Source organism: Nyctereutes procyonoides, unplaced genomic scaffold, assembly GCF_905146905.1.
Source record: "Nyctereutes procyonoides isolate TBG_1078 unplaced genomic scaffold, NYPRO_anot_genome, whole genome shotgun sequence".
NCBI classification, from domain to species: Eukaryota; Metazoa; Chordata; class Mammalia; order Carnivora; family Canidae; genus Nyctereutes; species Nyctereutes procyonoides.
Genome location: NW_026575147.1, coordinates 22,119,267 through 22,130,610, shown reverse-complemented (window position 1 = coordinate 22,130,610; position 11,344 = coordinate 22,119,267). Strand labels below are relative to the sequence as shown.

General features: G+C 45.0%; 1 protein-coding gene across 1 annotated transcript; it reads right to left on the bottom strand.

The window, feature by feature from the left end:
* Positions 1-636: 636 nt before the first annotated feature.
* Positions 637-2,364, bottom strand: LOC129501389 (proline-rich protein 9-like). Its single transcript, XM_055312507.1, has 2 exons — positions 2,270-2,364; positions 637-1,778 (listed from the first exon to the last, which is right to left on the bottom strand). The coding sequence occupies exon 2, from the start codon at positions 1,756-1,758 to the stop codon at positions 1,432-1,434; it is 327 nt and encodes a 108-aa protein (XP_055168482.1). The 5' UTR covers positions 1,759-1,778; positions 2,270-2,364; the 3' UTR covers positions 637-1,431.
* Positions 2,365-11,344: the final 8,980 nt, after the last annotated feature.

The following is an 11,344-nucleotide window of genomic DNA, read 5'->3' as shown; positions in this document are numbered from 1 at the left end:
ACTTAAGAGTCCAGATCAGACCTCAAGGCACCACTGAGGAAGCAGCTATGAGGTCTTTCATGTAAGTAAGTCTTGCTTCTACTGGATCCTTTCAGTGAGAGGAAGTGGGTGTTATGCTACAGGGAGGTGACCTGGGCTGACGGGCTTTCCTGAAATCTGAGATGGCAGGCCTATTTTGGTCCTTGGTCATCTCAGAATTATGCTTAGTTCTTCCTTCTGACAGTGATGCTATGCTTGAAAGATATCATAGATTCACTGGGGACTCCTTCTTTCATATAATACTCCTCCTCCCCATTTGAGTCCTTTCTCCCAAAAGCAAGGATCAGAGAGGAAAAAGTCATAGTGGCAAGAATTCTGGATGTGAAATTCTGAGTGTAGGCATGTCCCAGGCTCTGATGGATTCTCCTAGGTGGGAAATGTGTGCATAAGTGAGCTCATGATGCATTATGAGTGAGAGTGGAACAATCCACGTGAACTTCTACGAGGCCTCTGTCAACATTGTTGTTTTATCTGCACCTGAGAGCTCTGTTTTTCATTCCTACTCCAGATTGTCCAAAAAAAGGGGAACATGATCATCACAGGGAGGGACTGTGGTTGGGCAGTGAGGAGGAAGAAAGAACACAAATCAAGCCAGACTTCAGCCTTGGGATCAGTTTTATTTAATATTTTACCTTCACCAGGGGGAAGAAAACAATGAAGCTGGAGAACAGCCCAGATTGCACCACACAGACACAAATCACATCTCTAAAGCATGTAATATGAAATTATAGGGCCCAAAGCAAACCAGCCATCAAGCACAAGATCAATCAGGACCCCAGACACCCCATCTCATCTGTCCTTATTGGCTGTTTGGATTAAATCATTATATGCTTTTGTTTCATTTTTAAAAGCACAACTAACATTCCAATGTCCAATCATTTGCATTTCCTTTTTAGGATGCATAGACAAAGTGACCCAAGTTTTTATTTCTATAACACCACCAACCTCTTCTCAGTATTCATGGTGGTGGTGGTGGTAATCAGTGCAAAGTCCATCAAAAGTCAACTTGTTTTGAGGCTCGAGTAGAGGCTGATGCTCTGAATGATGTATGGAAGCATGATTCTTGGCTGTTACACACTCAGGGCTGGGTGAGTTCATGCCCCATGGAAGCTGAATGATGTTTCTATGGTCTTCCCTTACAACAGCACTCTTCCTACAGTTTCTACTTTCCACTAGACTGCTGAAAACAATACTTATTCACAGAGATTGATGAAATGCAGAGAAAAAATGTCTTCAGAGACAACAGACCCAGTCCTGGAATACTGAAGAAGCCAGGCAGCAAGAAGAAAGTGCACAGAGAGGTAACCACAGGTGGAGGCTACCATTGCATGGGCTTGGATTTGGTTTTCATCTGTTGGGCATCTTCTTGACTCAAGATGGCATTATGAGACCCTACTTTCCCTTGTTGAGGGATAAGCACTTTTCTTGAACTTTCTGTGGACAAACTTCCACACATTTTGTCTGAGATAGCTCCTGGTATGGCTCTATACACTGAGGTGGGAATTGGTCTTGGACTTGCTGTGGGCAGCTCTCTTGGTTTAACTCCTGGCACTGAGGAAGACACACCTCCTGAACTTGCACTGGGCACTTCTCTTGGCAGGGATCCTGGCATGAAGGGAGGCATACCTCCTCAGCCTTTGCCTGGCATTGCTCTTGGGTCTTTTGAAGACATGGAGGAGGCACACATGGCTGCTTGCACTGTTGTTCATTAAATGACATCCTAGGGTGGATAGCAGGACCTGAAACAAACACAAGATTTGAAATTAACTTTAGTAATAGTACTAGGTTGGGAACTATTACTGGGAGATGGGAGATGGGATTTGTAGATGGGTTGGTAGAGGGAAATGGGGAGTGAATGATTATTAACCCTAAGAACTTGTTTGCAATTTTTTATTTTTTTATCCTTTTCTCTTTTCTATCCCTATTTCAGCTCCCTCTGACAACCATATCCTAGGTGGGAATATTCTCATAGCTCTTGTCTAGACACTCATAGCCCAATCCTACCTGACACCTAGTTCCACCACAGATCTTCCCTTTTCCTCTATTTGACTAATCTTTTTGAAAACCAGGTACAAGAGACTAGACAGATACACAGGATGGTGTGAGAGGCCCAAGAAATGGCAAAGCACTGAAAATCAGTGGGAAGTACAGTGCAGTGGAGGAAGAGAGGAGCCTCTTGAAGGCAGAGCAGCAAGTGGGAGGGAGATAGGGCACAGATGTCCCCACTTACCTGTCTTCAGCAAGACTCAACAAAGGATGTGGATTGCAGGGCTCAGCAGAATAGGAACTTTTATATAGTGCCTGGTCCTGCCTCCTGCAGTACTGACTGGCCACGTGGGCTGATGTCCTAATTGTGGAGTCACCATAACGAGCTTCCTCTGAAATTGCCCATGGTTTGAGTCACTGCTTGGGATGCCTGTTAATCAGTCTCCATTTGGGCTGCTGGGTCCTTACCAGACCTCAGCAGGGAGGGGCTCCTTTCAGATCTCTCTCATTAGAGGTAGCAGCAAAAGAATGTTCATAAAACGTTATCTTAGTCTGTTAAACTGGCATGGGGTTCCTTGTCTGCCCAAACTGGTTCAGGATGTGGCAAGAGATAAGATCCATCTTACTCATCTTGTCTTTATCCACGGGAAGGCCTAAGGCCTTGGGGTCTGTCTGGGTCAAGGCCATGTACGGCCGATTTCAGATATTTCCACTGGATGTCTCTTCTTTGAGCCTGAAAATCACACTTCCAGACCCAGACCCAAGGAAGATGGATTGTCCTATGGTCCCAAACATACAAAGGATCTACAGTCTCCTGAAGATAGTGATTTTCCTGCACAGAAGTCTTCGGGGAAATTGGAGTCATTTGTTACTGTTTTTTTTTTTTTCCATTTGTTACTCAGATTGTGAAGTACGGTGGAGGAAAAGAGAGGGAGAAGGCCGATAACCTTCATTTTCTTAACTTTGATTTATGACATTTCTAAAAATGGAGTTACTCACAGAATTTTCACAGTGACCAAGAAAACAGGATGGAACAATATTGGTCTGCCTCCTTGCTTTCTGGAAAAACTTTTCCTACAACTTAGGTCAATAAAAGCCAGGGGGATGAAAGGAAAAGTTTCAAAGCAAAAACAGCCAGTTTTCCCTGCTTCCAAGCCTCTGTGTGGCTCCCAGTTCTGTCTTGTGTGCCCCCTCTCTCTGTGACTTGTGAACCCCTAAGCCCTCTGCAAGGCTCTACTCAAGTCTACCTTCCAAGAGCCAGAAATGAATTCACCTCCTTCTGAACTCCCATAATGCCTATTGTTGGTGCATTTTTATGTGATATTTACTGTAGTTATTAGGAATTCCAGTTACTTATGTACAAGATCTTATTACTACCTGGGTTGTAGGTTTCTAGAGGCTAGGGGTCTAGTAGGTGGAAGATAAATGACCATTAATAGAGTGAATGCATTAATTAAGGAATAAAGAAGGTGAATGTAGGAGACGATTGAGAGTGGAGAAGGTTCTCATGTATTGGAGGATGGGAAAGTATTTGTTATGAAAGAAGCCCCTAGGCCACTTAGTGGTGGGCTTGTGCTTGTTTACTAAAGTTGGTCAAACCCCAGGGACTTTAAACATGATGGTGGACACCTTAACTTGAAGAAGTGGAGGACATTTCCTAAGAAAAGTATTTGGCTAAAATCATATGTTCCTTTAAAGGCTTATACAGTTTTTGGAGTCTTTATCCCCCAAATAGTTTTTAAAAGGTGAGTTGGGGACAGACCAGGTAACATTTTGATCTTTAGGACTGGTGCACGGAGGATTTAGGTAGCACCAGCGTGGACACCATTGGTGTCCTGTAAGAGGTAAGTGCCAGGGGTGGGGGAGTCATGCTGCTGTTCTTGTGAGGGAGAAGATCTTCTGGGGCTGGGTGGAAGTGGGGCTAGGTAGGATGAGGAGAGAGACTTGGAAGACTCATGGGTATATCTGAAGGGGTAAGGTAATTTAGAGAACCTGGAAACTGGGTGATTAAGTGTAGGATTGGGGGGCTCTCCTCTTTTCCCTTCTTTTCTTTTTTTTCTCTTTCCATTTCTCACAGGCAACACTGTGGAGTCCTAGCAGACAAGAAATTCTCCATCACTAGATTTATTCATTCATTCTTTCAGTCATTCAATACCCTGCTTTCAAGGAGTCCACAATCTCATGGAGAAGATTGGCAGAGGTAAGCGTCCAAGCCCCAAAAGAAGACCGCTTTTTCAATCCTGGATGGATGGAAGGTCCTAGAGGGCTGCTCGGGGATGAATGTGCTGTGTTTTGCTGTACAGTAGGAATTACCAGGCAAGGAGGGAGGCAAGGGTGTTATAGGCCTGGAAGAAGGAATGCTGTTAGAACCCTGATGAAAGGAGAGCCTGAGGCTGGTTCAAGAAAGTGGTGGGTGAGGGGATCCCTGGGTGGCTCAGCAGTTTGGTGCCTGCCTTTGGCCCAGGGCGCGATCCTGGAGTCTCAGGATCGGGATGGAGTCCCATGTCAGGCTCCCAGCATGGAGCCTGCTTCTCCCTCCTCCTGTGTCTCTGCCTCTCTCTTTATCTCTCTAGATCTATCATCAATAAATAAACAATCTTAAAAAAAAAGTGGTGGGTGAGAGACTGGGGAAGGGAGGCTGCTTGGTTGAGATTTCCTGAAGTTTTCTACAACAGGATGCATCAGCTGTCCTTGCTTGTGATGCATGAATTTCTGTGTCTTTGAGCCTCAGGAGGAGACCAAATACGGATTTGCTGAACAATGGAGAAAGCAGGTCATGTTCTCATGGAGGAGGGTGAATGCAGTTAGGAAGAGGCCACAGTTCAACTTCTCTCAAAGGACTCTCTGCCTCACAGTAAGCTGATAACAATGAAGTGGGTTCAATGTAATCACAAGAGTCCTTTAATGTGGAAAAAGGGGCAGAAGAATCAGTGTCACAGTGATGTAATGTGAGAAAAGTTTGACTGACCATATTTGCCTTTGAAGATGGACAAACTTGAAGATGGACTTTGCCAGAAGTGTGGACAAACTTCAGAAGCTGGGAATGGCAAGTGAACAGATTCTGCCCTAAAGCCTCCAGAAGGAGATATAGCCCTGTTGGCATTTTGATTTTAGCCCAGAGAGACCTGTGTCAGATTTCTGACTTCCAGAACTCTAAGATAATATACTTCTGTCATTTTAAGCCACGAAAGTTATGGTTACAGCATCAATAGAAATTTAATACACCTTTCCCAATGTCTGAAGCTCTTGGGAAGTCTCAAATGGTGACATAAAATTCCACTTAGCACTCCCTCATTTAAATATTTACTCATTGGTTATGTCAACTCCTCAGTCAAAGACCAGCACTTAGTGATGCATGAGAAAAGAACTGGGCTCAGGACCCCCACTGACCTGGACTTGACTCAATTACAAAGAGTATGCGTATCCTGTATAAGGTATTTCTCAGAGCCTAGATTTCTTCTTGTTGGGAAGGGATAACAGTGCTTCACAGATTCCTTATGAGGAATATATTTGAGAACATATGCACACTTAGGGCTATCAAGCTACTTACAGAATGTTAGTGCCATCTGACTGATCAGGATTCAGCTCCCTCATGAAGCCTTTCCAATTCTCTCAGTTCTTATTCCATCTCCTTTATCTGTCCCCCCCAGGACTCCATCTTTTCTTATACTTTTCTACTCACTGGGATGTAGTAGACAGTGTACTGTGCAGAGGCCCAGAGACCCGGCTCTGTCCCTAACAAGATGTGTGACCTCAGGCAAGCCCCTAAGGCTTTCTGGCCTCATTTTCATCATCTTTAAAATACTAAAGGTAGCCTAGGAGTCAAGCTAGGTCCATTGCAGCTTTGATAGACTGTGATATTCATGAATGGTTAGCTTTGACATCTATATGACTTGGTAAGTATGTGGATACATGACTGTGTGGTGGGGGGGCGGGTAGGAGGCTAGGAGGCTCTTCCTTGATTAGATTATGATTTATAATCCACCTAGTCTTCTGTCTTCTGTGACTGGCAGTGGCCCAGTCAAGTGACTGAATAACCATAAGTGGCATATCTTTTCCTAGATTCAGAGTGGGAGTATTTGGGGTCCAGGTCCTCAAAAACCAAACTTAGTGGCCCAGTATCTGGAGTTGTGACCTGGACAGCTTTGGGGAGATTGTCTCACCCTACATCTTAAGATAAGGAGCTTAAATACTTTAACCATCCCCAGCTATCCAGTGAGACTGGGGCTAATCTGATTGAATGCCATCTAAGATTTAAGATTTTAAATTTCTGCAGCTGTCATTATTGGGAGTCAGGGTGTGATTATACAGGGTCAGCAGAAGAGAGTCAGGTGTGTTCAGGACATGCCTCCCCACCCCCTACCATCCTCATTCAAATAACGATCTCCTTTGTTCAGATCATAAAAGTTCCCAGACTCTTCTGATTCATTTGGCTGGCCAGTCTGCATATTACAGGGCAGTGGCTCTGATAAAGCCAAATGGTGCAGAATGTAGCTCACCCTGTTCCCTGGGAGCAGGTGACTCTGGAGAGCTTGTGGGCTCCTTAGGGAGAGTCCACCACCCTTCCCTGCCTCCAGTGTTCCCTGCACGGAGAGTCTGAATCAGAGGTTGTGGGAGGGGTTGTGGGTCACAGGTCACTGCTCCCAGAGGGGACATGACAGGTCACCTGATTCCCTTTCCTCGTTTCAGTTCAACACATGCTTAAATAAGAGGCACTACATTATTTATCAACTGCATTCTTCTTAAGATGAGGCAATTGAGGTACAAAAGTATTGAGTGCCTACTTTAAGATCATGTGGTTAGCTCATGCCTGTACCAGGCAATGGCCCATTTAAAAACATTTAGGACATCACTGCACTTGGGACTCTTTATAAACTTCAGGAAGGCAACAAAGATGCAGATTAGCCAATGGTTCTTTTTTTTAAATTTATTTATGATAGTCATACAGAGAGAGACAGAGAGGCAGAGACACAGGCAGAGGGAGAAGCAGGCTCCATGCACCGGGAGCCCGACGTGGGACTCGATCCTGGGTCTCCAGGATCGCGCCCAGGGCCAAAGGCAGGCGCCAAACCGCTGCGCCACCCAGGGATCCCGCCAATGGTTCTTAATAGTATTGAGGTGACGAGGAAATTTATACATAGGTACACATCTTTACCTTCAGGAGGTTCGTGGCCTCCAGGTTAAAGACCACAGACACAGGAAATGGGGAGAAGTATGTTCCAAAATTGTTTAGGTTCATACTAGTCTTCAGTCCTTTTCCCTTTGACTCATCATGGCTTAAGTTGGGCTTAGAAATCCTAGACTCTTCTAGCAACCAACTCAATGTGATCTTGTTTAAGATGTTTCCTTCTCTGGAGCTGAGTTTCCTCTCCCAGACAACTGAGACACTGGGCACATTTTGTGCCACATCTAGCACTTATACTCAGTGATGCAAAAGTCCTCATCTGGCTCCTACTGTGATTTGTGGGTTCTGGGGCCCACTTTGGGAACAGGATGGGAGGTTTGGCCTTGTAAATCTACTTCCTTCAAAGATATTTGCCTTCCTTTCTTTAACTCTCTCTTTCCTCCTCAAGCCCACTGCACTCCACAGCAGAACAGAAGAACAAGACATGTGCCATCATAGATAGGGGTGAGGACTCCAAGTGCTAACCAGTTCTTGAGTGCTTTTGTGTCCTGGCTTTCTAAGTTCAGTTTCCCATGCTGGGGGCTTTGCATATACCATCTCACTGGTCAGTCATCTCCACACCTTAATGAGACATTTCTTCTCATTCTTCAAGGGAAGAAACTGAGACCACTTCTCCCATTGAGGTGACACAATTTGCCCGGGCCTCACAATTGAGAGTGTACAGCTCACTTTGAATCCATGTCTTTGTGATGACAAGACATTTCCCTTTACCATGCTGCCTTCCAAAGTAAGAAATCTGCTGGGAGGCAGGCTGCACTTCCCAGGTGAGGCTGGAGGGTAGGGCTGGCAGGATCTGTACCTTGTGATCAAAGGGAAAAGTGGCCAATGCCAAGGATGTTTTTTTCTCAGCCTGAGGCCACCCATATTCAGCCCTGTCCCCCTCTCTTATCCCTGAATTCTGGGAATGACCCATGTGGCAAGGGCATATAACACAGTAGCCAGGGCCTCAGCCCAGAGCAGTCCTTTCCTCTTTGGAAAAGTGCATCCAAAGCCACTGAATGTGCACTCATTTATTGCTATTGAATATCTGCTATGTGTGCCAGGCAGTGTCTGTTCTCAAAGAACTTACAACCCAGTGTAAACAGATGGACAGAATATGGTGAGGTAAGTGTTATAGGAGAAAGGCATGGATTCTCTGAGACCATAGTAAGGGGCATCTGACCAGCCTTCAGGGGGCAGAGGGGGAAGCTTCCTAGAGTAGGTGACCCCTGAGTTGGGTTCAGAGGGAGATGAAGACCCGCTCAAGTGGATTATTCAGAGGAGGACTCAGTGGGAAGAGGAAGAATGATAGAGAATAGACAAGTGTAAAGTCACACAGGCCAGAAACTCTCTGCTGTGCCAAAGGGCCAGCAGTTACCTGATGCTGGGCTGCACAGTTCTAGGAGAGAGAAGTGGCAAGGTAAAGCCAGACAAGGAGCTGGGGGCCAGCTCTGGAAGACTTATGCGTGACTGGTCAAGTCATTCAAGCTGTTCTTTAGGCAAAAAGGAACCTTTTAAGGGTTTTAAGCAGGGGAGTGACATATTTAGATTTGGATTTTAGCCAGCCTGCCTTCTCTGTCTTACACTGGAGGAAGGACTAGAAGGTGAACTTGGAATCTCAGAATCCAGTTAGGAGGTTCTGGATGGTATAGATGAGAAACTATGGGGATTTTCCTGGTGGGAAAAGCATGAACCGCAGTCTGAGCATCATTTCCTTCAAGCCTAGGAGAGAGCTCAGAACTCTGTAGGTAAGGCATCACAGGTTTTATGCAGCCAGTGCACCTGAAAATAACCTGCTATGGATTTTACGATCAATTTGTATTTTAGCATCTTTATGTGTTTGGCAATTGACTTAATATATTAACCCACTGATTTCTTTGCAGAGCATAAACAGCTGGGGCACAGAAGCAGTTATAACTTATCATCAATAAAGCCTCCCAGGATGTGTCTGTGCTTATGTTCCTGGCTGGAATATTTGGTCATGTGGAAGCAAGACAGGAAAATAAGACAAGTTTGTAACTGGTTCCTTACTGCCATCTCCCCAGCTGCCATTTGCATGTAGGAGATGAATGAAAGTGAGCTCTAGGGTGCCTTCCAGCTTCAGAGCTTCAAAGCAAGACATTCCTGTGATTGTGTGCCAGCCCTTTCATATAGCACTGGCCCAGCTCACAGCAACGCCCTTAGCTGGCCTGGTCTGGGAGGACTTAAAAGTCCTTTTGCAAGGTCAGCAGTGCACTGCCTGCTTCTCAAGAAACAATGATGCATGGGGGTCTGTGGTAGAGTCTCTTCTTACAGCTTTTCCATGAAGGGAGAGGCTTGGTCCTGCCCTATCACAGTATCTGTGAGCCATCAAGACTGACACCACACAGGTTCTCATGGTGCCATTCTTCAGGTGTTGCTAATTTACTTAAACAACCCCTTACCATTTGGGGCAGGGCCTTGGTGACTGTCGCTGGGGCTGGGAGTAATTATGGCATTCTGCAGGGAGGCAGCACACTCATCACGTTGTAGCCATCTTCCCTGGCATTGCCTTTGATCCAAGCTTTGTTGGGAAAGTAGCCATTAAGAGATGTGTATCTTTGGTTTCATTTACATGAGAGAAAAAGAACTAAATTGGCAAATGGGTGGTTTCATGTACTCAGAGATGGCCTCCACCCAGTCTGTCCCCAGAGTCCTCAGAACCACCCAGGAGAGCACCAACACCTGAACCACACTGCCATAGAGCCACTGGGGGCCTGGAACTGAGACCCAATCTCTCAAAGGAAGGCATCCAAGTTATGTACACAGATGTAGGAAGATGTTTTTCCATTATTTATTTATTTTTTTATTTATTTAGTTCATTAAGCAAATGAAAGGACTTTGGTGGGTTTCTGAAATATTCATGATTATGTAATTTTTTTCTATTACATGGGAAATAAAAACTTAATGAAAATCCAAAGACTAGTGAAAATAAAAATACTCCATTGGTTACACATAACTCCATTGTACTAAAATTACTAGAATGTTGACACTCCCGTGTACCTTTCACTAGAATTCTCTCCATGGAGACATTACCTAAGTATGGTTCGAAGTATCCAAACCAGCCAGTTGACATTGTGTAATCCACAACTCCAATTTTGTTTTTTATTATTTATTTGTTTAAAGATTTATTTTTTTACAGAGAGAATGAATGTGAGTGGGGGAGGGGCAGAGGGAGAGGGAGAAACTCTCAAGCAGACTCCCCTCTGAGTGCCGATGATGGGCTTAATCTCATGCTGCTGCAATGATGAAGCCGAAACCACGAGTTGGACACTCACCCAACTGAACCACCCAGGCACCGCTTTTTATTTTTTAGATGAGTGCCTAGCTGTGCTTATAGGTATAAGTTAGAACCTAAATATTGTACTCAGGAGACTTATAGCCTGATGGTGAAGAAAGGCACAGAGCAGTTATGTTCAGGTGTGACATGTGACACCTGGATAGGTACCATGTGTTCCCCTTTCTGAGTGCTGGTTATGTCCCAGTAAATTGGGCACTGGACACACTTTACTTCCTAAGCCTCATGACAACTCTGTAAGCCCACTGCTAGCATCAGCATTCCTTTTATAGAGAGAAGGAAATAGCAGAGTTAGAGTTTAAGCCCACACAGCCTGTTTTCAGAGTGTTCTGCCCAAGCATTATGCAGTGGGATTAATAGCTGAGGGTAGAATTTTTCCTCAGCCTTTCTGGACTGGACCTTTCCTCAACATCCCACTCTTCTTTCCCCCTTACATCTTCTTTCTGCATCATGGCCACTTGAGCTCCTGAGGTGAACCACTGTTAACAGCCATATTTATGGCTCTGCCAGTCTGCATTCCCTAGGTGCACCCCTCAGGAGATGCCGCATCCTTTTATGCAGCAGGTGGAGCCAGAAGGTAGGCTATCTTCAAAAGTTGTTGACTTTAGAGTGCCAGGGTTCTAGCCTTACTCTCTAGGGATTGCTTGTTGGTGTTTTAGTGCTGGAAAACAACCAACAAACCCCAAACTAACAAAAACAAAAACAAAAACAGGAGAAGAAAGCCTTGCACAGCAGAGGAACATATTTACTTGTCAGTTCATGGCTTCAGCTTTCAACACCAAGATGGTGAACATGGTAGAGATGTTGGAGGTAGTGGGTTGAGTGGTACCCTTGGTACC

What these genes read in the sequence shown, in the direction of transcription:
- LOC129501389 (XM_055312507.1), bottom strand. Translation starts at nt 1,758, where the DNA reads ATGTCATTTAATGAACAACAGTGCAAGCAGCCATGTGTGCCTCCTCCA.